This window comes from Kryptolebias marmoratus, linkage group LG17 (genome assembly GCF_001649575.2).
Source record: "Kryptolebias marmoratus isolate JLee-2015 linkage group LG17, ASM164957v2, whole genome shotgun sequence".
Taxonomy (NCBI): Eukaryota; Metazoa; Chordata; class Actinopteri; order Cyprinodontiformes; family Rivulidae; genus Kryptolebias; species Kryptolebias marmoratus.
The window spans coordinates 13,126,375-13,150,551 of record NC_051446.1 but is presented as its reverse complement, the minus strand read 5'-3'; the positions used below and the strand labels follow the sequence as shown (position 1 = coordinate 13,150,551).

Sequence of the window (24,177 nt, the reverse complement as noted above, 5' to 3'; positions counted from 1 at the left end):
GTGTGGCATTTTAGTAGTGTGTATACACAATTTGAATATTTTTTGAGTGTGCGTGAGGGTTTTTTTTGAGTGTGCATGAATATTTTTTGAGTTTGCGTGAGTTTTTTGTAGTGTGTGAGAGACAAAACGTACATTTTGTCCTAAACGGCCCCTCATAGAGCTGGATTTAAATGCAGTGAGTTAATGCTGTCTTGTTTTTTTTTTTATGAGATCATGACTGAGACGTATTGATACAAGAGATAAGAATAGACTTTTTGTATCTATGGCTTCTGTCGAAAGGGTGAAAAAAGTGGTTATGTGTTAGTAAATCAGGTGCAACTAGTTAAGATTCATAACTAAAACCCAGATTACAGTAGGAGATAACCCTTCATGTGAATCCAGTCAGTGTTGTTACAAATGAAAGAATCATTTTTACCATCTTTCCTACAAATTAAAGTTGTATAGAGCCATAAAATCTACCTGACTGTTCAAACTGATATAAAAACAACTTATAACATTTTATTTATATGTAAATAAATATACTACATATAATCTTCCTTTGTGACATTTTTTTCTTTACTACTAGTTCTTTACTTACTAGTTTGTTAAAAACTGTTAATTTTTCATTGGATTTAGAGAGTTTGTCAGAAAGTGTTCAAAGATAGCAACTAACAAAACTAATCAGTCTTTTAAACACGTTAGTGAAAATTTAAGCCATAGTTAGATGATTCTGCTAAAGATATGACATGAAGCCATGTACACAGAACATTTACAGTATAATTTAGATGTGTAATTACTTTTATTAAAAAAAAAAAAAAGAGTTCCCACAAGCAGCACAACAAACGTTTATTATTAGTGTCATCGTGATGCAGACTTCTCATGCACATATTGGACAAATGTAGATGGCTAAATTGCTCCAATTATCATTTCCTGCTGTCAGTAAAATGTAAAATGACTTAAGGTCATGTCACGTTTGGTCAAAGTTATGAGGAACAACCTCAGAGGGGCTAAAGGGCCACATGTGGCTCCGGAGAGCCACATAAATGAACTATTTAACTATTTTACAGAGGTGACTGATTTTCCCAGTGGATGGCTTTTGTTGCAGCAACATGAGGTTCTGAAAGTGTCTTTGCTCAGTGAATGATTCACACAAGCCAACAGTCTCCATATGACCTACCTCGTCCCATGAATGATTCCGTATATAAATCTGTATATTTATCTGAGGATGGATTAAGTTTCAGCCCCAGCTCCCTGCAGTGAATCAGTGAGCAGCTCAGACCCCCAAAATGATTCCCCCCATCACCACCACCACCACCCTGCGTCACGTCCAGAAAATGCTGCGTCCGGTCATTACAGGAGCTCTTTGTGACTCAGCCGTTTCATATGCAGATGCTGTGCCTCTGATTCCTTTTGATTCGGCTCTCCACGTTAGCACCGGGTTGGACTATGCGCGCGAGGGGGCCTGTTCAGGCGTAATTGCCTTTCAGGGCCTAATTGCCGCGGGCTTTTCTTGGTTCTCTGGAAGCACCTGTGTGGGGATCAAAGCATATGATGTTTGTGTCAGCTTTGTTTCAAGTGTGCGTCCTTACTGCACACAGATTGTCAGGTAATTGCCTCTCCTGAAATTTCTATAGCCGGAGTTTTGGAAGGAGAGCTCAAGCCTTTTGATAAAACGAAGCATTTAAATGGCTAAGTATGTAAAGATCAGAAAAGATTTAAGACCACTGTAATGATCTTAAGAGACAGAAAATAAAAAAACCCCGCTGACATAATGGAAGAAGCTGCAAATATTGACTTAGTTGTGATCTTATTGTATACCATTTGGTCATGATGTGCATTTTAATTCATAAATATGAACATTTTTCCATCACTGTTAGTTTGGCTTTTGAATCCCAATCGTAGCGCATTCTAAAATACAACCTCCTGTGTGTGTATTATGTGTTAAAGGGATAATAGGCTGTCTTTGGATAAATAAAGTTGAATTCTGACAGGACTGACGAGCGAACAGCTAGTCTGAACACAGACTGAAGTGGGTGACTGTTAAAATAAAACCGTTCCAGTATCGGAAATCTCATAGAGGTTCGTGCACTCTTTTATAAACCATTTCCTCGCTGTCAGTTTCGCATTCCCCGTTTTTTGTTTTTAACATGGAAATCTATGGTTGTTTCCGAGTGCAAAAAGCAGCAGCTAAAAAACAAAAAAACAGAGAATTTTAGTCGAAAGCAGTCGAGTTATGAAGCAGGCCTCTTAGATTGGCCAATATTAGCAGGTCAACATGGTCTGAGTTGGACCACTTCCAGCATGTCGTCAAAGTCTCACAGCGGCTTAGGCGAAAGCTATTTCACAAAATATTAAGATATTCCTGCGGCTAGCTCCCGCTCCTTGCAGACATAGCCCCAGAAGCCCATAGAAAGAACCACGTGATGCAGAACTGAAGGCGGTATGAAGGTTTAGGAAAGTAGTGTTTGCCTGAACAGGCTGAGAAACTTTTTATACTGGAACTGTTTGAGGACAGCTGTCAGCACGTCAGTCGGGTCAGACTTAAACTCTATTTCTCCAAACGGAGGTCCTTCAAAGAGCCACTGTATTTACTAGGGATGAGCTTTTTAAGTATTTGATTGTTCCTCAAATACTCTGTAGACCTTGTGCTTTTAACTTGACTTTGAGTATCCGAAAACCACTGCCCATCCATGCTATCTGCAACAGGTGAGATATTAATCGTCGGTGCCCTTTCTACAGAACCCCACTTCAACATGTCTGAACTACTGAATCATTTTTTTTCCTGCAGAGCTCCTCTTGAACAGACGGTGAACGAGCCGCCCTCCGAGCCAAATGGCAGACCTATAAAACCTTCAAAGCTGGTATAATATTTGCGGAGCCTCACGTAAAGCCCCGGCGCCTGCCTGTCCTGCCCTCTTCTCCGAGGTATCAAAGAGGCGCACACGTCGCAAGACAACAAACATGCAAAGGGGGAACATTCTTACGTCTGCGACAACCCAATAAAAACGGAAATTAAAAAAAAAAGCCAATTTCCAATGTAAATGTTTGTGCTTCAACATTATCTAACATGTTTTTATAATAGCATCTTACTGACAGCTGCAGAGAAAATACAAAATAATGCATTAATAGCATGTAATGTATGTTATTCAGTGCTTAAATTAGGTGTTTTATCTGCCTTTTACAACATATATATGATAAAGATTTAACCCTTACACAAAGGCTTTGATATGACTTGATAAATCTAAAGGAGGCAGGTGCATAATTACGGTTGGAGGGGAGGGGTTCAGGAGTATAAATACAGGATGAGCTAAGCTGGAAAAAAAAAAGATTGAAATCTAAACACAGGTCATCGAAGACCGTTTCCAAATAAATTATTTGCTTTTTAAAAAAAAAAAAAAAAACTACGCAAACACTGTTTTCATTGAAGACTGAATCCGTTCTACTTGTTCAGAAAATGGATAACTGGAAGATCCAGCTCCTCGTTGTGACTTTTTGTGCTTTGGTCCAAATTTATCAGGGATTATCTTTCAGCGAAGAGGAGAGGGAGCTTCCTGAAGACTGGCAGGTAAGACTTACGGGTGGTGTGTTTTCAAATCTGCGTGATTTCTTGTGGGAGAGATTTTTTTTTTCTCTCAGTTAAGAATCTACATCACTAATAACTTAACAAGTCATCCTTTTTGTCCTGACAGAATGACTCAGGGGACAGAGGTCTGACCAATCTGGCAGGTCTGATGAAAAGATCGAAAGCCCTTCGCTTCTACGGACTGATGGGGAAACGAGCAGGTAGTCCCTGAATAAATCCTCACATGTGCAAATTTTTAATGTGGAAAAAAAAAAGGAAAGAAATCTGACTTTTTTTATTCCCTCACAGCTACAAAGAAACCTTTTCAAGTAAACAGACGTGAGTAATATGACGATCACTTACAGCAAAACACCAAAAAACCTTCTTTACAACTAATCCTGACAGCATTTTATCTATTTTTTTCTTTCTATATTTGTAGGAAATAAAGGAGAAGCATTTGTGGGCTTGATGGGAAGAAGTATTTCCAGAGGAGGTGAGTGACCAGCAGTAAAAAGCGACAAAACAAACTCAAAATATCAAGGCAGCTTTATTGATATTAAAAATATCAAATTCCTGATAACACACTGAACTACTATGGGATTAATTTGACAAGGCGAAAGAACGTCCCATTCGAGTGTTTTCTGTTTAATTCCAGATGCTTTGACCGGAGTGGTTCCGTCTGCAGCCAGCGAGCTCCAGGATTCGGAGGAGCCGTACAAGCAGGGTATGATTGGACCTGTGTGAAAACCTGAGCTTGTCTCATCTTCGTGTGCGTCACTACAGTCATGTTGTCGTTTTCTATTTCAACACATCTGAGCTTATTTTCTAATTATTGGCAGGTTTACCAGAAGAATGGGTACAAATCCTGTACTAATCAGAGCTACAAAAGAAGAAGAAAGAAAAAAAAAAATATCTATACAACTTTTACATCAACCAAAGACGTGTTTTCTAAAAATATACCCTGCTTAGTTTCTGCTCGTGCGAACAGCTGTGTTGACCCCAAACAGGAATAACTACCATCTTCAGAGCGAATATAACTTGATTTTTTGTTTTGTTTTTCTTTTAAATATAATAAACCTGAAAATGCTGCCAAAAGGTCAGTATGCATTCAAGCCAAACATTCAAATAATGCTCCAAACTGGACCGATAATCATTTCATTTTTACAACCAATCAGACGCGAGGTGGTTTAAAACATGACAGTAATTAAGATTCATTTGACCTGGAACGTACGACGTTGAAAATATAAAGGAAAGGAACAGATCAAAATAAAATAAAAAAAAAGATACAAGGAAATCAACAGGATTAAAAGGTGAAATAAATGGAACACTGATCTTTATTGAAGAGTCATAGGTCTAGGCTACTTGTGGCTTGTGAGGCTGGAGGTGATTTATTTATTTTTCCTTTTTAAGTAGCCTGAGGATTTTGTGCTTATGTCCCTTTGGGAGGGGTCCATTTTAGCGAGCTTGGGTCGATGGTTTTGTTGCTGTTACCTCGTTTGATCTCCTTTGCTTTCCACTCGTCGATCAGGTCCTGATACGGGGAAAAAGCAGGGCTGTCACAGACATATACACATTCAAAGATATTATGAGTGTTTTGGGTTTTTCTTGCAAAGACAAAACTCCTACCTGTCGCTTCAGTACCAAGTGCTTTCCCTTCCAATACTTCAGCATCTGTAGAGACTGCAGGGTGCTCACAATGTCCACCGGATTGACTGCAGTTTCCTGACTGATCTCTGTGCATCCAGAGAATAACGAAACAGAAAACATTTGTTTGATGTGTCTGCTATATCCTAATGTCTCCATGGCAGGACAATAAATCACATACTTTTCTTTTTTCTTAAAGTTCTCGCTCACCTTTGATAGAGATCTCCTTGCCTTGAAAGTTGTACATGTATCTGAGTAAGACCTCCTTCCAGTAGCTGCGGTAGCTGATGAGGCCCAGGTCGGACAAAGGTCGTTCTGGGGAGCCCACTTTCTCCTCCACTTTGGACAGCAGATAACCTGAGAAGGAGCAGAGGGCAGTCAACAACATGGCCGGAGCTCCCCAGGGGGACTTTTGAAAGTCATTAAGTCACTACAGAAAAGTAAAAGACTAAAATGGGATCAAGTTGAAGGTTTCTGTACGTACTGAAGTCGATGAGCATCTTGCCAAAGCCCTGTCTCATGTACTGCGGCATGGTCAGGATACAGGAAACATTATAATTCAGGAAGGAGTTCTTCTCCTGGTTGTTAACACACACACACACAAAAAAAGGTTTTCAATCTCTTTAGCAACAGAATTACAATGAACTTAAAATGTACCCAAGCTAAAAATAAAATTATGATGAAATAATAATAATAAAAAATGTTTGCAATACTGGTGTGTCATTGTTTTTTGTTTGTTTGTTTGTTTACCTTGGAAAAATATCCCACTAAGTGACAGCCGGTGTTGTCGGCCTCGGTCATGACGTAGAAGAGGAAAGGCTCCACGTCGTAATAAAGGGTTTTGTGGTCCAGGAACAGTTTGGCAAGTAAACACAAGTTCTGGCAGTAGATCTGAGGATTAAATGAGTATAACGGTCTTTAAGAGAAAATGTCCTCTTCTGTGATGGCTAAAAAATATGTTAGAGAAACGTTAAAGAGTGAATGGCCCTACCTTATTTTTTTTGCCATCGACTTCAAACACTGATATAGAGCCTTTTCTGTACACCTCGTCTCCTGGAGGATGCTTCCACACACACTTAGCCTGAAAACAAACAAAACAAATAAATAAACAAATGACAATTATAGCAGAATAATTTAACATGAACTGATACAACAAAAATATTTATATGAAAGCCATTGAGCACAGGCAATAGGAAGGACCACTTTTTTCCCCCTAAAGGTCAATTTTAAGCTTTAATTTGCAGATTATAAAGGACCCCACCTTCACATTAAACTCACCATGTGTCTCCTGAGAATGGTCTGACTCTTCATGTACTTGAGACAGAACTCGCAGACGTACAAACGGCCGAGACGAGCGTACTCCTCGGGGTACGGGGAGTGGTACCAGGTGTCCAGCTCGTAGCGGCCAAACACAATGGTCTTGATCATGTTGCTGCCCTCGGTGATCTGACCCTGGATACGCAGCTTCTCCTGCAGGCGGGATAAAAAGACAAAAAAAGCAAATCGGTTGCAGCGCCGGTAAAGACCATAATATTAAGGATGCAGGCCAAATAACGACAACTGGCTTTTCAAAGCAACATGAACGTCACGTTACCAGATCTTCAGATGCACGGGCCTGGGCTTTTCTGAACAGCTCCAGGTCGTAGTCACTGGTGATGTTCTCGAGCAGAGGCTCTCTGGTGTTGCTGTATGTCTGCCGGTGTTCCTGTAGACCAACAATGAAGTCAAACAAAAAGGTGAGACAACATCTATAAAATGGAGAATAAAACACAGACAGCAGGAGGACAAGGACGAGTTGATTTTCTGTTAGGTACCATGTGCTTTTCTTTCTGCTCCTTCTGTAGGCCAGAGTTTCGTCCCTTCCTCATCTCTGCCACCTGCTCCTTGTATCTGCTCTGTTTCGGTGTCGGCGTCTGAGGATTCAGACAAAGAAACAAAACAAAAACAACTCAGTGTTGCTCTTGCAGCGAGACAATTGTCCTAAAAAGATCCTGCAATAACACTAAAGGCACCAGTTCTGAGAGTAAACTACACTAATGTGACGCTAATTATTCCAAACGCAGACTACCTGGTGACGGGTTGCATGGCGAGTGTTGTTTTCCTCTGGCACCTTTGCTTCCTCTTCTTGTTTCTCACGGCTGATGGCTTTCACCTGACAAAAAGTAAGCAAATCCATAAAAAATAAATTATACTTCCTTCTGCGTCATTATGTATCTGTGGCACAGGAATCTCACACTGCCTAACTTTTTTTTTTTTTGTCATTCAGGTCAGCTGACCAGCTGTTCAGGTGACTTTAGGTGAAAGCAAAAGTGATTCAAGTTCAGCTTTAGGTCCGGGCCTACAAGGGAGTAAAAGTTCAAGATTTTTTGGGGGCAGTTAAGTAGCCAATCAGTTTCTTATCAAACCTTATTCTGTCAAACGTTAGTTTCTTTCACCCCTTTCTAAAGCTGCAGCTATGAGAAAAGGAAGGTTTATCTGTGATAATGTTGCTCCATTAAGCCTTCGTTTCTTTGTCACAGCAAAATTAAATCAATCCATGCACAAACCGTACAAATCTCACAGAACAGTAACATGTGGTGAAAGCTTCGCAACCCAACATCCCTGAACAATGTAAACAGTTTAAGTTGGTAGTTATGTCCTTTAGCTTCTGCAAGTTTCATCACAATGTTTGCTTCACAATTAGTCCACAGATCCCAACTAAAAATACCAACGAGGTTATGAACTCACCTTGCATTCGTCTGCAGAGAGATTGTGGTAAAGAGGACATCCTGATATAGCAAAGTGGCGTTCATGTTTCCCTGTGAGGTGGCCTAAACAAACAAAAAAAAAGTACAAAAAGTATGGAAATACAGAAAGAAACTGTACAAATATGAAAAACAGGGATTAGCAAATTAAATTTTTACCTAGAGAATTACACCCAGGTGTCGGGCATTTCATGTTGAAGTTGTACGTTTCGTGACAGCGGCGGCGTTTGGGCCGATGGGAAAGGTCTTTATCAGAGTCTCTGCTAGCCTGATCTTTAGACTGACTCTCATCGTGAGAAGCGTTGGGGCTGGAAATGTCCAGCTCCGATTCAGAGGAGGGCGCGTTTCCCGTGGGCGTGAGTGGTGGAGATTCATCGTGGTCTGCAGCTCGCTTCAAGTCTGGTGTATCTAAAGAAGACAAAAACCAAAACAAAGTCAAACCACTGCTGTGATGATACAGCTGAGATTCAAAATAGCCCACAGGCTCTTTTTCCTTTTTTTTTTTTTTCTTGGGAAAAGCCGACCAACCCTGAGAGCTTTGGCTAAGGCGGGTCGAGGCTCTGGTGAGGCGTTGTCTTTTGGGCATGTTTCCATCACTCTCCGAGCTGTTGGTCTGTTCTCTCTCAGCAGAGGAGTCGGAGTCCTCAGTTCCATCTGAGCCACTCCCAGCCATGGGTCTCTAACAGAAGAGAATCATTTAAATTAGGGCAACATAAACAAAATATTGTGGCCACAGTTTCAAAAAATAACTGGGAGCACTTGGAGAGTGCAAACCTCCGCTAAGAAGACCCGTTATCATTGAGATAATGGGACTGATGACACCATCATCATGTGATGTCATCACTGTATGTCGAGGAACTGAGAGCGCAAACCTCCACCTAGGCTGTAGGGTCGTTAATAAATTGTAGGAGCAGGATCATGATCCTAATCACCACCAAAGTTTAATTATTTGATCTTTGTGACAACTTCAACATTTCATCAAAATCTGTTCATTATATTTTGAGTATTGTTGTGCAGACAAACAAACAAACGCTACAGAAAACATACCTCCTCAGCAGAGGTCAATAAACCTGGTGAGCAGTGAATATGCTGCTATAGGCTTAGACTGCTGGAGGACAAATTGACCACATTTCCTCCCTCTGTTGCTGTCTTTACTCGCTCTGCTCCCTGTGTTTGCATTTGTAATTATTTCTATCATCCACGTGTCTTTGTTTGTCTTTCTTCGAATCGAAACTACACCTGGACCAGTCATTCTGTGTCTGTGTCTTTCCCGTGCTCTCTAACCCCAGCCAATCGAAGCTGAAGGCTGCTCGTCCTGAGCCTGGTTCTGCTGAAGGTTTCTTCCTGTTAAAAGGGAGTTCTTCCTTCCCACTGTCACCAACGTGCTGCTCAGGATGGGAGACTGTGTCGAAGTAAAGATTCAAAGCCATCTGCTGGCTTCCATAGATAAATAACTCTTACTAATTGGCTTTTTATAACATATATAAATGTTTCTGTACAGCGCACTGAGGTGACTTTTGTTGTGACTTGCTGGTATCTAAATAAACTGATCTGAATTGAAAATGCTATCGATGCATTATAGAGAGAACTACATCTAAGATCAGACTTTTTAATACAATAATTTAGACACCCAGTTAAAAATATATATATTTTGGAGACTTTAAAACAATAAATCAAAGCTAAACCAATGAGGTGTTTGTATTCAAAGAGCTATATGTATATGTTATTGTCTTAATTCAGTTCAGTTTTTCGGGGTTTGTGTTTGAACATGGCTAAACAGCTGTACCTAGAGCTTAACAAAAATATTTCACCAAAATAGACATTTTGATTCTGACAAATATCAGTGGACTTAGCTTCAGCAACATACAAAGTAGCCAGCATGCTATTCAAGACATTGTTTGTTTAGGTTCAGCGTTAGCTAAGCTAATCCTCCGAGACACCAGACTCCGTTGACAAATAGAAGTATTTTAAAAAGTACTTTGCAGAACTAGCTCTAACTAATATACATTTAAGCAAAATGGAGAACAAACACAATGATTATGTTTAAAATATAAATTTGGCATACATTTCATTCACAAAACTTGATTAGATCTTGATATTATCACAGCCTAAACTTTATATAAGGCTTGTAGACGCCCACGGAGGTTTCATTTACATTAAATTAACAATAAACGCTGCTAAATACTAAACATTACTTTGTCTATAAAAACTAGCAAAATGTTGTAAAGCTGCTTGGTAGAATGAGGAGCTAATTTTAGTTTTAGCACGTTAAAATGTCGGGATAGTAAATGGTGGAACCTTCTAGCTAGTCGTCCGGGAGAATGGCACACATTCGTGCTAACTGCTAAAGCTAACCCTATTTGTTCTTCTTACCTGTCGTCTACGAGGCATGTTCCTCTAAGTGACTGCTTCTGTATGTAGAGGTGAACAGAACAGAAAAAGCCCTACAGATGTAGGATGAAAGACAAGAGGAAAAGGCCCTGCTTATTGATTTTTTACATGAATTTGTTTGTATGCACATAGCGTTGCCAGGGTGTTATATCGCGCCACATTCCTCGCCCTGACAGAGCAGGGAATTACATTTCCGGTAAAAGATGCAACAGGCCTCCAGACCGGCAGGGAGCGACAAACCATCCTTTCACCAGAAATCACATTGTTGTGGCGCTTTCTAAAACTACATTTTTATCATCGCTTTCTGCGTGTCTGTTAAATTTCTTGTTGTCTATTTTGTTCTTGTTTTGTTTTTGTTTTTTTTCTAGCTGAATGTGTATTTTAAGTTCGGTTGTGGTTATGTAATAATGTAATTTTAAAATCTGCTGTTGTGTTTTGTTAAAGAAACGGGGTAAAATAGGTTGTTTTATTTTAGATGTTCTGTTATGTGTATGAAGGTGACCGTTGAATACCTGAAAAAATTAAAATTGTGCAATTAAAGGGCCATAATGTTAATTCAATAAAATGTGTAAATTTATGTATAAAGTAATGTATATTTTTAAATTTCCCTAAAATCAATTTCCAAAGACAGTAGGTGTAAGATTGATTTTAACATTTTGAAAGATTTTTATTGTTTTTTTATTATTATTTTATTTTTACATGTCTAAATGTTTCAGTAGTTCTAAAAATAGGGTTTAAATTTGAAGATGTCCTGTATCCTTTTATTGATTGTTTTGTAAAACTCTGCACCCCTACCTCCCCTGTCTCTCCCACCCAGTCAGGGGTGTGTGTGTGTGTAAAATGTTGTAGAACCCAGAAAGTGCATCTGCCTTCCCGACTGTTCCACTGACAGCCTATAAAGGTCAGAGGAGGGCTCTGTGGCAGGAACGACTCCCAGCAGCTGATACCAGCCAATCTAAATATAACTTCCTGGGCCTTGCCATTGTATTAGAGCACACAGCTGAACAGCAGAGCCACATACGTTTGGTTTTTTGACTTTCCTGTGATTTAAAGTAATTGTAGCACATTCTCTTTTAGATTTTCAGCAAGAGTCAGAATGAACAAGCCCAAAATCGTCAGACCAGAGGTGAGGTAAGTACCGCCTGCAAGTCTCTAAAAGGTAACATCCACATGTGGCTTTTGCTTGAGCTTTTTGGAGCCAATCTTCAGAATACTACTTTTTAAATGTGTGTCAACAGCCAGCCAGCTCATGCCCTGTGGTATGACAGAAAGAAATACGTCACTATCAACTTCACAGTTCAAAAGCCTAAAGACGTCCAAGTAGACATCCAGCCGAACAAAATGATTTTATGGTGAGTTTAGTGCAATTTCATGACTAAAACGTTTGGAATCTGTGAAACTTATCTGCTGACTTGTGACGGCACTGTTGTTCATGTTGTTCATGGAACAGCTGCAAAAACGACACAGAGGACGTCTTCTACAATGAGCTGCACTTTTACGACACAGTCCAGATTCATGTAAGGATTCAGGGTTTTGGAACTTGATAAGCAGAGTGCTAACTGGACATGCAGAGTAGACTGAAAACAAAAATATCGCTGTGTTGTCACTAACTCGACATCTTTTAATCTTTTCACCGCCTTCCAGGATTCCAGAGAACGAGTTTATGACCGCACCATCAACGTCTTATTAAGGAAGATGAAGCCTGACTGTGCGTGGCCTCGTATTCAGAAGGACCCAGCGAAGGTAGATGACAGTCGATCCTCAGTTCTTCTGCATTACCACACTTGCTGCTGTAGACTTGTGCACATTTATTCTGGTGAGCGTGATTTAACAATGTGCTGCTCTTCGTCCCGCAGCCCAGCTGGATTTCTGTAGATTTTGATAACTGGAGGGACTGGGAGCACGATGAAGAAGAGGGAAAGGAAGAGTATGACAGATACATGGAAGTGAGTGGCGGCTGTGCTCAGATATGATACTTATAGCTGTTTTTGATCAAAAGACTCTATTCTTGTCTGAGTGCATTAAGTGTTTGGATCCACGTGAATGTTTTTGCTCTTTCAGATGATCCAAGAAATGGCCAGCGACAACAAAGGAGTAGCCCCGGACATGGGCGACCTCAGTGATGTACGTTTTACAGCACAATATGAATAATATCAATAACAAAGACTGACTGCTGTAGGCTACACGAAATATTCAACGTGATGAATGTACACATTAATGTTTATCCATTTTTTTCTCTTACAGTCCGACTGATTCTTCCTGCACTCCATCATCTGTGTCGGAGGCAGAGACATCTCTGTTTTTTTATGCTTGTAATATTTGCTGCAAAATAAATTGTGCTAAAACCTTTTTTAATAAATATATTTTGTATGTGTATATTTATCGTATTGCAAAGTATATATGGTCCGTTTTATTAATAATAAAAACAAGTTTGATTAACATTTGTCTGGGGTTTTGGAGTAACAAAAGAAATAATGATCAGGTTCAAAATGTAGCTGCTCTTAAAAGGAACTTTTTCAGTAACATCAGAAGAGGGCAGTAGTGGAGCAACAATAAGCCCAAGCAAATAAAAAAACACATCCGTGTTCCTTTTTCTCTCATTTTAGCCTCAATAAATAGCTGAAAATTCTTAAGAGCTCTTAAAAACATTAATAAATATGCTGTAAACTATTTTTTAAACAAGTAGAAGCAAAATTAGGAGTCACTTTCATGTGGGAACTTTGTGGATCAACAGATAATTTGGGTTTTTAAACACAAAAACAGCTTATTTATACTTTTTTTTGGTTTAGATATGATAAAGTTACAGAAAACAGACATGTACAGAGAAAGTAAGTAAAATGTACAGTAATATTTCTGTTTTGTTTTTATATTAAGCGAAATCTAACTTAATGTTTGTATTTCAAACTGTCAGTTTTCCAAAATATATTACATCTAGGTGTATATAATCAGACGTTTTACTTCAATACTTTCTAATATGTTTAATATATACTAAAGTTCACATGTTAATCCCTGTACTACCTTTTTACACCTATTTTAGGCAGTTTACCTGGTTCCTATGCTCTAGGGGTTTAACTGGTTATTACCAAAATAATATTATTTCTCGTATTAGATATAATTTCACTCATTAACAAACATAAAGATTAAATCTGGCATATATTTATTAGGCTTAAATTTTAGCTACGGCTTTTAAAAACGTTTTTAAAATGATAAATTCTGTGTTACACAGAATATTTTAGTAGATATTTTTACTTATACATATATTCAAAACAGTTTTCAAATATTATATTAACTCGAGTTTGTCTGCTTTCCACCCGCCGTTTGAAAGAGAGAAAAAAGTCAAAGCTCTTAAGTTTGGACCATGCTGCGACCCGTTGTAAGCTGATACCTGTCACTCGGTGTTTTAGGAGCCACGGTTTCCTGTTAAAAACAGCCCAAAATGGCTTTTCAGTGTCAGCGAGACTGTTATATGAAAGAGGTATGACTCTTCTAAATGAAATGTGACAAAAGCTTACAAAAATATCTCCTACATTTTCTGCCGAAGTGATTAGCATGGCTGCTAAACTTCAGTAGCTAGCTGGAGCTAGCTCTCCAGCTAACTTCATTTTATGACTCTTAAACCTATATTTCCAAAGAGCTTTAAGTTGTGTACACGTGTCCAGAGTTACCTGTATATTTACGCCGTTTTACCAAGTTTAACTGAACAGATTTACTGTTTAAAAGTAGCCATGTTTGGTGATAAATCCCTATTTCATTAATTCCCTTTCCAGTTTATTACCTCTGTCGATTCCTGCTGCCCTGCGGAACTGAAACAAGAAGTGAATGGAAAGAAAGAAACTCTCAAAGGTTTCAATGTCAAGCTCCAAGATACGATACTGTTTCCTGAGGGGGGAGGTCAAGTAAGCATGTCCTACATCTAACGTCCCATCTGTGAGAAATTGCCATCAGTATATAGAGCGTTGTCCTCACTGTCTTGCAGCCAGATGACCGTGGACTGATTGGAGAGGTTCCAGTTTTGAGGGTGACAAGACAAGGACCAGATGCTTTACACTTTGTGATCTCACCTCTGGAGGTGGGCCAGGAGGTGCACGTGAAGGTGGACTGGGAGAGGAGGTTTGATCATATGCAGCAGCACTCAGGTAAGATTAAACTCCAAATGCATTTTAACACATTCATGACTGGCATAATGTTTTTTTTTTTTTTTGGTCTCTTAGGTCAGCATTTGATCACAGCTCTGGCAGACACAATGTTTGGATATAAGACCACATCCTGGTACGCCACTACACAGATCATTTTCCCTGTAAACATCAAGGCTTGAGCGCCCACCCTGTTTTTGTATCTTTTTTTTTTTTTAAATCTCAGGGATCTGGCCTGTCAGAGAAGCACGATTGAGCTGGACACTCCTTCTGTAAAACCAGCTCAGCTTCAGGAACTGGAGGAAGCCGTAAACGAGAAGATCAGAGCTCACATTCCTGTCATTGTTAAACTCCTGTCTATAGATGACCCGGCTGTGGAAAAGGTGTGTTTACATGTCTTGTGTTGATACTGATGAACTCATATATTCTGCTTTTATCCAGTTATCTAAAACAAAATTAGATTTTACATAAACCATATGTTGCGTAAGGGTCAAGTTGTGTGTGTTTGTGTGCACCAGGTGAGGAGTCGCGGACTGCCAGAAGACCACGCGGGACCCATTCGGATTATTGATATTGAAGGCGTTGATGCCAACATGTGTTGCGGCACCCATGTGTCTAACCTCAGCCACTTACAGGTAAATCTAAGCTCTGAAATACAGGCAGATAATTAGTTTTAAGACCTTTTGAAGGAACAACAACAAACAAAATAATCTATATTTGTATCTCTGGTTCATCTCAGGTGATTTTATTATTGCCAGAAGGCAAAAGAACAATAATGTTTTAGCCCGTATGCGTGTTTGTCTGTAGCATTAGGAAAGTATCTCATTAACTAGTTGTTGGATTTTCCTTAAAAATGTCTTTAACTTAGTTAATTCAGTTGATATTGAGCTTATCTTTGGTAAGGTAGTAACAGTGATCTTTAACATATATTTAGAGCACTAACATAATTTTCAAGGTTTGATCAAAATGGCTACAGAGCCGTCCTATAGCGGGCGATATGCATTCCTTCAAGCAAGGCTTGGCTCTTGATTTATGGCATCTCTGTTTGCTCAATTTTCAAATTTCAGGTTATCAAACTGCTCGGAACTGAGAAAGGAAAGAAAAACAAAACCAACCTGATCTTCCTGGCAGGAAACCGAGTGCTGAAGTACGCAGAGAGGAGCTACAGCACGGAGCGCTCCCTGGTGTCGCTTCTGAAGTGAGTTCGAACTGCAGATTGCCCCAACGTCGCCGGTGTGAGCTCAAAACGTCCACGTTGACAAAGTGAAAAAACATTTGTTGAACAGGACGGGAGCAGACGAGCACGTCGAAGCCGTTGACAAGCTGCAGAAATCTGTTAAGCTGCTACAGAAGGTAAGAGTGTTTTTTTTTTAAGTAACCTTTTTTTTTTTTAATCAGGATCCAACTAAATACATTTCACTTAGCCTCTCCGTGCACTATAAAACTGTTTCCAGACTAATCTGAGCCTGCTTCGTGATATGGCCGCCCTGATTGCGCAGAACTTTAAGGACAATCCTCAAAGAGGGAACTTCTTCAGTTTACACAAGTACGGGTTTCTCCTGGAGCTCAGCGGCTGTTCTGATGTGAACCATCTTCAAATAATCCTCAATATTGATCCAGACATCATCAGAAACACGCATCAGTTGAACTGTTTCACACAGACGGTGATGTTTGTTTTCTCTTCCTACAGAAAAGAGGGTGATAACGAGTTCATGAACATCATCGCCAATGAAATCAACACAGAGGTGAGACTGCTGCTCCGCTCTTGGCTTTAGCTGCTAGATTTTTTTCCCAGCTCAAACGCTTGTTTTATTTTGCCGTCAGGAAACGCTGGTTTTCCTGACTGTTGGAGAGGAAAAGGGACCTGGTTTGTTCCTGCTGGCCGGACCCAGTGGGCCGGTGTCTGAACTGGGACCACGGTAAGAGACCTGACCACAGATGTAGTTAACCCCCCCGTAAATAAAACTGTTTGTTGAATATGCTGCACACGTCTCGGCTCTCCAGGGTTTTAGATTTGCTTCAAGGGAAGGGAGCGGGGAAGAACGGGCGTTTCCAGGGCAAAGCCAACAGCCTGGCGCGGAGAGGAGAGGTGGAGGATATTCTGAGGCAGCACTGCAAACACCGCAGCTCAGAGGAAGAATAAACCCAGTCACCACGCAGTGGAGGAAATTCATCGTTCTTTTAAAAGAAAGAGAGCCAATAATGGGAATTACCCATTTTAAAGGTGCAATATGTGAAACTACTGGAGCAGAAAGATTTTATTCTGTTAAATAGCTCATGAGCACTTTTATCATGATGCACACCTATTTATGTGATGACTGAAAAGGTACTTTAATTCATGTAAATGGCATAAGCAAGCACCTGCTGCACTCTAAGAGCACATCTGTGTTTATAGAAAAAAAACTGATCGACAAACTGCTTAAACTAAAAATCCAGATTAAAAGCTTTTCCGTTTTTCATATTTCAGTGTCTAAAAACATTTGCGTTTTACTAGTGAAACTCTGTTTTGCACTTGCTTTTTATTTAACACAGATAATTTTTTATTAAACCACAGTTTTTCTGTTAAATTGTCATTTACATGTCTTTCACCGAGGTTAATGGAACTGCAGCTTCCACAGATCTTACATATTGCACCTTTAAATTGTGTTTTATGGTCACTAATGTCACGTTTAAGGACGCATGCCAAGAATTGGATCTTTAAGAGTGTATATAGCTGGGACCTAAACATGCGCTGTACATACCTGCAAGTTAAACGTTTCAAATTCATCAGATTTTAATCTGCTTGACTGTGTTTTCTTACCCCTGTAACATGGCTTTAAGTACACCAGCTTCTGTGGAGAAGAGAAATAACTCAAAACGCTTTCAGACTTCTGTTGATTTTTATATATTTAAAATATATGTGAGCACTTTTTAAAAAGACTTAACACAATTAACTTGTTTCATTTGGCACAAAAATACGGATGAGGGGAAAATAAAAAAAAACCCACCTTGTAATGCAAGAGTCAAAATAAAGACACCACCTTAAACAATCTCAGTTATCAGTGTGTGCAAATATAAAATCCTAACAGCAAGATTCAGCTCAGTTCGGTACAACTCAACCTAAAACTCACAGGAGACTCAACTCACCGCCCAGTTGTGTCTGATCCTACAGAAAAGTTTACGACAAGACTTCCTTTAGGTTGCATTCTGTGTTTTTAAAGCTGGTCTGGAAATGAGTCACAGTGAAGTTGTGTAGAAAATAACTTTTTTTGTGTGTGCTACAGTGTAAATCTGCAAGCCCCTCTTCTTATTATAAACACTAGGCAGTTAGAAAAAGAAAAAAAAAAACTAACAAATGTTGACAGTTTAAACTTGCGTTCAGTTCATGTGATCCTTTATGTTACTGAAGGGGCTTCACAATCTTCATTGAGATGTAGTTCTGGAAAAAATAAAAAACAAAAGATCGGTCAAGCTGTCACAGCTCTGCTGTCCAAACTAAATATACAAAGCTCCCAGCTTAAAACTTTTATTTTATAAGGGCAAAACCTACAAATTTCAAACCGTTTAGCTATGTTCGAGTGGCTATCTGTTCTTACCGGTAAAGAGTACAACAGGATGGCGATGAAGAGAAGCACGATGGTGAGGATGACGATTCCGATGAACACCCACTTGAACCTTCTCCACACGATGAACTTCATGGTCTTGCATGGGTTCGTGAACCAAAAGAAGGACGTTTCTGGGCGGCTGGCGGTTTTCAGGGAATGAAACACAGAAAAACAGATTTGTTAGAGAAGCCGGTCGGTTCCAGAGACTCTTGGGTAGAGCTGCTTTTATTCTGCTTCGCTCTCGTACTTGGGAGGGTCCAATTTGGGGTTCATGTTGGGTTCGTCTCGTCCTTTTCCTGCTGGTCTCTCATCTGCATCGGCTTCGCTCACGATCTCCAGACTCATCTCCACCTTCCCCTACAAAACCCCAGAGAGAGAGAAGCGTCACGATCAGCATACAGCAACGCGTCGTCAACAGGGAGCTGTGACCGACTGAGCCCCATCTGTTCTGTAAGTGGTTGCAAGTCTAATCAAAATTTACTTAAATCAACTTTATTATTTATAAAGCACATTTAAAACAATCAAAGTGGACCACACTGCTGTGAAATAAATCCTTACAACTTCAAAAACAAAAACATGTCTGTTTCAATCGTTGAAACAGACAGGAGATGATAAAACGCAGGGTGTAACAAGACGTACGCTGATGTCCCCTGTCTCTGAGGGTCTTGAATAGTAAATGTTTTTAGTTTTCAAGATCAGTGTTTTTCTCGATATCCTGGCGAGCGCAGATAGCAATTTCATCCTCCATTAGGCGCTATGGCGGCACCAGGTGGTGGCCAATGGGTGACCTTGGCCGCTATAGATTAATCTTTGGACACCCCAGTCATTTGAGGAAACCGTCTTTTCTAGTTTTTATTTTGCTTAAATATATAGTTTCCTCAAATAAATGGGGCGGCCAGTTTATATGTATATCTATCTATGGCAGTGGCCATCTTGGATTTTGACATGGCAACCAAATTTTGGCCTTACTTATGCCTAGATTCATCAATACATCTAAATGGAAGTCGGTGCATTGCTTATTTTTCAAGCTATCCAGCTCACAAGATAAAACAGAAGGATGGTATTTCCAAGTCCCCTCTTCGTGTTGCGACGGGGGAGAGAAACAAGTTAAAGAACAAAATTACTGATAAGCCAATCTGTTAGTTGAAATCTAAAGAAATGTTTTACAAGCTTCAACTGAGGGGGTACATTTCATTAAGACTTTGCTTTTAATTAAAAGGAATTTAAAAATTCACTATGTAGTGTTCACTTGAACTTCATGTTGTGCAAAATCAGTCTTCGTGTTTTGTTTTGATCGCTTTTCTTAACTCAAATGTCAGTAAAACTTTGATTCTCCACATTATTGTAAACTGTAAATATGTTATATGAAAATATGCTGAGTCCTTCTCACAGCCTCATTTTGAATTAAATACATAAACACACAAAAAAAAGACTCCTAAAGAAGCTACTTTTGTGTCTTTCACGGCTGTAACATGCTCAATGTGATGATTTATTCTTTCTTTTCCCCTCTTTAAATTAAAAAAAAAATCTGCAAAGACTCGAGTCTAGTGAGTCTTTTACATGAAAGAATAAAAAAGCAGAACAGTGATTTATACCAATCCTCCATTTATACTCAGACTGAAGCCCAGTCCTGTCCTTTTTGTTGGTTTTGTTTTTTATTAACTGCTCATGAATTTGGTCAACATCCTATGTTTGAATAGTGCAATTAATCTTGATAAAAGCCTGTAAAATCTTGGTGGATTTTGCCTTCGTACTTACACCCAGGACCTTCTGCCCGTCCTTTTCGATGGAGCAGGGCCACCAGCCTCTGGCGGACTGCTGGGCAAACAGAGACTTGGCGTTCTCCAGCTTGTTCGGTGCTTCAGCGTCCCGACTCTCCATCATCTTCAGGGAGCATTTCTCTGGGGTCTTGGAAGGAGGAACCAGCTTGCGCAGGTCCAGCTCCAGCACGCCTGGGATCGCATTTAAACTCAGGTGTTAGTAAACAGTAATCACGAACGAGTGTCTCTGTAATGACGCAGCCCGTTACCGAGGTAATCATCCAGCGAGAATTTGTCGTTATCCCAGATCTGAAGGATCAGCTTGGGCGGGATCCTGAACTCTGTTTTGTCAAGGCTCCAAAAGTGTTCCTGTCGAACACAAAGCAAACATGTTTCAGGAGAGTCGTTCCCCAGCCCGGGCCAGGAGTTTAAAAGTTTAAAAAACTGACATGAAAGTATTATAAACTAACAAGCCTTACCTTTTTGGACACGAGGCAGAGTTGTTCAGCTGGCAGGTATTCAAAGCCGAAGACGAAGCGCCAGTTGAAGTTGCCGTCTCCATCTAAAGACCTGTAGTGGACGTCCGTCTTCTGCTTGTCCTCCTCCATGCCTGGCATCCAGCTGGAGCAGAAAACAACCTTATCGCCCACTGCTGAACAACGGTTTTGCCCGTGTGTGCATGTGTCTGTCTTTGAGCTGGACGGATTTCAATGAAACTTGCAGAAGGTAATCATTGGATGTAGATCTATAACTATAACTTTTGGAGACATCCCTGTTCAAGATGGCTGCCACATCCAACTCATATTAGTGAACACAAAAATGGCTAGAACTCGGTCGATTTTACAGATATTGAGCTAAATTATTACACAACACATACCGACACTTATATCTTGTGAAAAACAAGATTTTCAAGATTTGACCGTTTGCTCACTTCGTTATTTCTGAACATAACACGGCATGAAATGGAGCGGGTGATACACATTCCTTCAAGGAATTCTAAGCCTTTAATTTATTAATAGTTCTGAATTGGAAACTGACTCATAAAGAAAACATATGAGCCTGAAAAACGTAGGTGCATTAAAAAACAAAACAATTGAGCAAACCCTTTGACGTAGATGTCGCTCATGTTTTCTCCCGTGATGCTGGTCTCATCCAGAGTGACTTCCGTGGTGTTCCAGATGACGGCGCGCAGGAAGTACCTGTGCGTTCAGACAACGGATGTTAGCTCAGTGTCACCTACACGTGATCGGCGAGGAGCACACAGTGTTTACTTTTTAGGCTTGCGTGGTGTGATGTCAAAGGGAGGACCAGGAAGTCCGATGCTTTTAGGGAACACGTCCACCCACATCTGAAGCCTTCCCTAAAACAAACGATATATAGACGTTTTATGAAAAACATTAAATAAAAAAAGGTGAAGGCATTTGTCGGCGGATGGACGTCCAACCTGAGAGATATTTGGCTGGAAGGTGCTGTAAAGGGTCCTGGTCTCCACATGTTCAGGGACAAGTTTCTGTGTTCTGAGCACGTGCAGACAGAGTCGCTCATGAGGTGGACCCAAGTGCTGATGGATTTCTTTGTTGTTCTCTTTGTATAAAAACACATTTTACCCTCAGGTTATATAGGACAGGTAGTGTAGTAAAAGAGCTACACTTTCACGTTTCTTTTTGACTTTTAAAGCCTCACCAAACTGAGCCAGCGTGTAATCTTTCCCATTGAACATGAGCGATGAGCCGTTGTCTTCAGACCTGGGTTTGCTCAGTCCTTTCAGACGAGCAAAGTTCTCGAGGATCTGAGACGGCTTCAGCTGATCCCTCCACTGGTTGACGCCGGAACTGAGATGAGAAATGAGAGGCTCGAAATAAATTCTCACGAGCATTTCAGGCTTTTCTTCCCGACTTCCCCGACGGTTTGCTCACACGCAGTAGGTCTGTGGGAGGCCGCAGTACGCGTTGTGTCGAGACAGGAAGCGGTTCTCCAGGTCGATCACCGTCTCGCCGACCTTCTCGTCCCGAGTCAGGAGGTCGAAGTCATAAACTGAGATTTTCAGGTCTTTGTCCTGGGGCAGGTAACACGTCATCTCAAACATCCTAAACGACATGAGGGAGGGTTTGAAAAATAATAAAGTGTTGCAGCATTTAGATGTTCAGGATACAGATAAGATTTTTTTTTTTTTAAATTAGTCTTAAGATTTACCTTCCAAACACAGGGCTGATGGTGTTGGGTAAGTAATTGTCTCTGTCGTCAATTGAATTTCTTCCCACTGATATTTTGATGTATGGATCACACTGAGGAGAAAAACGCAGATTGAGCCACTGATGGAACAATAAGAATAGTTATTTGTTCATAATACAGATTCATGTTTACCTTGCCGTTATTGTCTTTGGGCTGCAGGTCCACTGCCCGGATTACGTAAATCCTGACGAGACACTCCTGAGGTCCGCTTTCTGGCAGCTCTCTGAACTGGCGGGGCGGGGGGGCAACACCAGGGTCATCAGGCAGGGGGTACACCTTAAATGCACCCTGCAGGCGTGGGGAAAAAAAAAAATCCCACACAATAAGTCAAGGATATTTAGGTATTTTCTCTCAAGTAGGATTCAAATTCACTGTGATGTTACGACTGGTGCCAAACTACCTTGAACTCTCCGACCACAGAGGGGTCATCGTCGCCGTTTTCGTTCTTGCCCCGCTGCAGTTTGAAGGTGTTGGAGAAGTCGGTCAACCCGTTGAACTCTGGGACGTCCTCCAGCTCGCTGTCGTACACCTGAAAGATCACATTCATGTCACCTGCGGCCACAAAGCTTTTCCAGCTGTAAACGGATCAGTAATCTTTGGGAAAAGGTTGTTTGGAGAAATGAAGCCCGCTCACTCTGAGGGTGTCGTAGCCTTTCTTCAGGTAAGGCCCACATTTCTCCTGGTCTCCGACCGAAGCGTAGAATTTGCTCCACCAATCAACCGTTTCCTTCTCCTAAAAGTGCAATTAATTGTTTCGTATTACAACCTTTGCAGACTTATAACATTTAGAAATAACAGACGTAAATCTCCTTTATCTTGTTGTCTCTCACCTTCTCTGCAAGCTTTGGAGACAATTGGGACGTGACAGAGAAAAAAAACAGAAAAAAAGACAAATATAGTCACGTACTGCAAGTTCATAAACGCTTAGAGACATACATGAAGCACGGACAATGCACGTTGTTTGGACTGTTTACACGAAGCTGACAGAGGGTTGTGGAGATCATGAAGAGGTTAATTGAAAGCGATCATTGCAGTTTTGTGATTGGCAGGTTTGTGAAACAAAGGCATAACAATGGGCAACACAGCAGACAGTTTTCACAACAGACATTTCTCTAATTTGTAGCAACATTGTAGGGATTATTCTACTTACTTATTCTTACTTATGTAATCATCTACAATGCAAGGACTGTCTTCTAAGCAGAGGCAAAGGGTTCGAACTTGTCGAGACATAAGTTAATGCTAGCGGTGGTACTGAGAAAAAAACATGCTGTGACAGAAACTTACATTAGGATGGAAAATAAATGTTAAAATGTTTTTTTTTTCTGTGTAATTATATATAGTCTTTAAAAACATTAAAATTTGATCAGGCTAAAAAAAAAACCTAAACATTAAATTTCTGTTTTGTTTTTCAAGGTTACACAACCTGGTGTTGCTTTTTCCCGCCATTTCCTGTCTTTTTATGCTTGGCTAAGCTAACTTGCTGCCAGCAGAAGTCTCACATTTTACACATAAAAATTGATCTTATTTGCCTCTTTACAGAACATCTGATAAGGTTTTATTTTTTATTTTGTAACAGCTTCATGCAAATCTGTAGAATTTCCCTTTTCGACACATCACTGAAGATGAGACTCAAGAGCTTAAAACTAGTTCTTGTTGAGCGAGCTGCCCCGGGTCATTTTGCTGATCCACATGTTACGCCCTTGCCATGGCTGAAATGATTAAATGTGCTCATTAAAACAGCTCCAGATAAATTAGGTAAAATCCCATCTATTGTGATTTCTCCCATGAGGATTAATAACATGGTGACAACCTCAGACGCTTGATTCTCGGCCATCGGTGTCATTGGTTTTGTGGATTAGAAAAGCTTTAACAAGTAATTATACATACAAAGCAGGAATCACAGGAAGCCATTTTGTTGACAGCAGCTGACATGCTGTACAAAAACTGTAATCCAGAGTAACGAGGTTTATCAAATTTGACTTGAAAGCCAAATTTTTGGATCAGAGAACAGAGGCAACTTCATGGCAGCGATAGGAGGCACCTACCTGCGCTTCGAGCAGCGGTCTCGTCTCTTCCATGGTAATAGAGACATCTTTATGAGATGAAGCCATCATCAGAGCCACTGTTCAATAAAAACAACATCAGAAC

The 24,177-nt window shown here is 40.3% G+C and overlaps 5 protein-coding genes across 7 annotated transcripts in view; 3 read left to right on the top strand and 2 right to left on the bottom strand.

The window, feature by feature from the left end:
* The first annotated feature begins 3,328 nt into the window (after nucleotides 1–3,328).
* Nucleotides 3,329–4,285, top strand: LOC119617890. Its single transcript, XM_037980936.1, has 5 exons — nucleotides 3,329–3,544; nucleotides 3,669–3,762; nucleotides 3,851–3,880; nucleotides 3,981–4,034; nucleotides 4,197–4,285. Exons 1-5 carry the CDS (start codon nucleotides 3,434–3,436, stop codon nucleotides 4,283–4,285), a joined length of 378 nt encoding a protein of 125 aa, XP_037836864.1. The 5' UTR covers nucleotides 3,329–3,433.
* kat7b (K(lysine) acetyltransferase 7b) lies at nucleotides 4,070–10,508 on the bottom strand. Of its 2 annotated transcripts, XM_017418239.3 has the most exons (14): nucleotides 10,303–10,506; nucleotides 8,458–8,608; nucleotides 8,089–8,337; nucleotides 7,913–7,995; nucleotides 7,254–7,337; nucleotides 7,000–7,098; nucleotides 6,780–6,890; nucleotides 6,464–6,655; nucleotides 6,177–6,266; nucleotides 5,936–6,076; nucleotides 5,670–5,763; nucleotides 5,396–5,542; nucleotides 5,168–5,274; nucleotides 4,070–5,072 (listed from the first exon to the last, which is right to left on the bottom strand). In XM_017418239.3, exons 1-14 carry the CDS (start codon nucleotides 10,318–10,320, stop codon nucleotides 4,971–4,973), a joined length of 1,668 nt encoding a protein of 555 aa, XP_017273728.1. In that variant the 5' UTR covers nucleotides 10,321–10,506; the 3' UTR covers nucleotides 4,070–4,970. The 2 variants fall into 2 exon arrangements, with proteins under 2 accessions (XP_017273728.1, XP_024862227.1); XM_025006459.2 differs by having other exon boundaries at nucleotides 8,089–8,608; nucleotides 10,303–10,508.
* Nucleotides 10,509–11,212: 704 nt separating this feature from the next.
* ptges3l (prostaglandin E synthase 3 like) lies at nucleotides 11,213–12,759 on the top strand. The gene is made up of 7 exons (XM_017418455.3): nucleotides 11,213–11,451; nucleotides 11,559–11,672; nucleotides 11,771–11,837; nucleotides 11,965–12,063; nucleotides 12,177–12,266; nucleotides 12,382–12,444; nucleotides 12,565–12,759. The coding sequence occupies exons 1-7, from the start codon at nucleotides 11,417–11,419 to the stop codon at nucleotides 12,571–12,573; spliced, it is 477 nt and encodes a 158-aa protein (XP_017273944.1). The 5' UTR covers nucleotides 11,213–11,416; the 3' UTR covers nucleotides 12,574–12,759.
* Nucleotides 12,760–13,658: 899 nt separating this feature from the next.
* Nucleotides 13,659–17,531, top strand: aarsd1 (alanyl-tRNA synthetase domain containing 1). The gene is made up of 12 exons (XM_017418454.3): nucleotides 13,659–13,795; nucleotides 14,088–14,216; nucleotides 14,297–14,456; nucleotides 14,532–14,589; nucleotides 14,680–14,836; nucleotides 14,972–15,088; nucleotides 15,521–15,651; nucleotides 15,740–15,806; nucleotides 15,908–15,999; nucleotides 16,144–16,198; nucleotides 16,278–16,372; nucleotides 16,458–17,531. Exons 1-12 carry the CDS (start codon nucleotides 13,757–13,759, stop codon nucleotides 16,594–16,596), a joined length of 1,239 nt encoding a protein of 412 aa, XP_017273943.1. The 5' UTR covers nucleotides 13,659–13,756; the 3' UTR covers nucleotides 16,597–17,531.
* The window catches only part of LOC108237193 (myoferlin-like), a 27,205-nt gene continuing 20,349 nt past the window's right edge, over nucleotides 17,322–24,177 (bottom strand). For both annotated transcript variants that reach the window (XM_017418453.3, XM_017418451.3), the window contains 17 exons: nucleotides 24,075–24,151; nucleotides 22,860–22,871; nucleotides 22,664–22,762; nucleotides 22,430–22,558; nucleotides 22,162–22,317; nucleotides 21,991–22,082; nucleotides 21,714–21,884; nucleotides 21,481–21,629; nucleotides 21,242–21,381; nucleotides 21,069–21,157; nucleotides 20,901–20,996; nucleotides 20,277–20,418; nucleotides 20,067–20,166; nucleotides 19,796–19,989; nucleotides 18,285–18,394; nucleotides 18,029–18,176; nucleotides 17,322–17,871 (listed from right to left, as the gene is read on the bottom strand). In XM_017418453.3, coding sequence (XP_017273942.1) covers nucleotides 17,833–17,871; nucleotides 18,029–18,176; nucleotides 18,285–18,394; nucleotides 19,796–19,989; nucleotides 20,067–20,166; nucleotides 20,277–20,418; nucleotides 20,901–20,996; nucleotides 21,069–21,157; nucleotides 21,242–21,381; nucleotides 21,481–21,629; nucleotides 21,714–21,884; nucleotides 21,991–22,082; nucleotides 22,162–22,317; nucleotides 22,430–22,558; nucleotides 22,664–22,762; nucleotides 22,860–22,871; nucleotides 24,075–24,151 — 1,943 coding nt within the window. In that variant the 3' untranslated portion in view covers nucleotides 17,322–17,832. The remainder of the gene's footprint in view (nucleotides 17,872–18,028; nucleotides 18,177–18,284; nucleotides 18,395–19,795; nucleotides 19,990–20,066; nucleotides 20,167–20,276; nucleotides 20,419–20,900; nucleotides 20,997–21,068; nucleotides 21,158–21,241; nucleotides 21,382–21,480; nucleotides 21,630–21,713; nucleotides 21,885–21,990; nucleotides 22,083–22,161; nucleotides 22,318–22,429; nucleotides 22,559–22,663; nucleotides 22,763–22,859; nucleotides 22,872–24,074; nucleotides 24,152–24,177) is intronic.

What these genes read in the sequence shown, in the direction of transcription:
- LOC119617890 (XM_037980936.1), top strand. Translation starts at nt 3,434, where the DNA reads ATGGATAACTGGAAGATCCAGCTCCTCGTTGTGACTTTTTGTGCTTTG. An exon ending in ACTGATGGGGAAACGAGCAG is followed by an intron (nt 3,763 to 3,850) that starts GTAGTCCCTGAA and finishes ATTCCCTCACAG; the next exon opens with CTACAAAGAAACCTTTTCAA. An exon ending in AAGAAGTATTTCCAGAGGAG is followed by an intron (nt 4,035 to 4,196) that starts GTGAGTGACCAG and finishes GTTTAATTCCAG; the next exon opens with ATGCTTTGACCGGAGTGGTT.
- kat7b (XM_025006459.2), bottom strand. An exon ending in ACCTGGGTGTAATTCTCTAG is followed by an intron (nt 7,996 to 8,088) that starts GTAAAAATTTAA and finishes TTGTTTGTTTAG; the next exon opens with GCCACCTCACAGGGAAACAT. An exon ending in CAAGATGCTCATCGACTTCA is followed by an intron (nt 5,543 to 5,669) that starts GTACGTACAGAA and finishes GCTCCTTCTCAG; the next exon opens with GTTATCTGCTGTCCAAAGTG.
- ptges3l (XM_017418455.3), top strand. Translation starts at nt 11,417, where the DNA reads ATGAACAAGCCCAAAATCGTCAGACCAGAGGTGAG. An exon ending in ATCGTCAGACCAGAGGTGAG is followed by an intron (nt 11,452 to 11,558) that starts GTAAGTACCGCC and finishes GTGTGTCAACAG; the next exon opens with CCAGCCAGCTCATGCCCTGT. An exon ending in TTCAGAAGGACCCAGCGAAG is followed by an intron (nt 12,064 to 12,176) that starts GTAGATGACAGT and finishes TTCGTCCCGCAG; the next exon opens with CCCAGCTGGATTTCTGTAGA.
- aarsd1 (XM_017418454.3), top strand. Translation starts at nt 13,757, where the DNA reads ATGGCTTTTCAGTGTCAGCGAGACTGTTATATGAAAGAG. An exon ending in TTCCTGAGGGGGGAGGTCAA is followed by an intron (nt 14,217 to 14,296) that starts GTAAGCATGTCC and finishes ACTGTCTTGCAG; the next exon opens with CCAGATGACCGTGGACTGAT. An exon ending in TCATATGCAGCAGCACTCAG is followed by an intron (nt 14,457 to 14,531) that starts GTAAGATTAAAC and finishes TTGGTCTCTTAG; the next exon opens with GTCAGCATTTGATCACAGCT.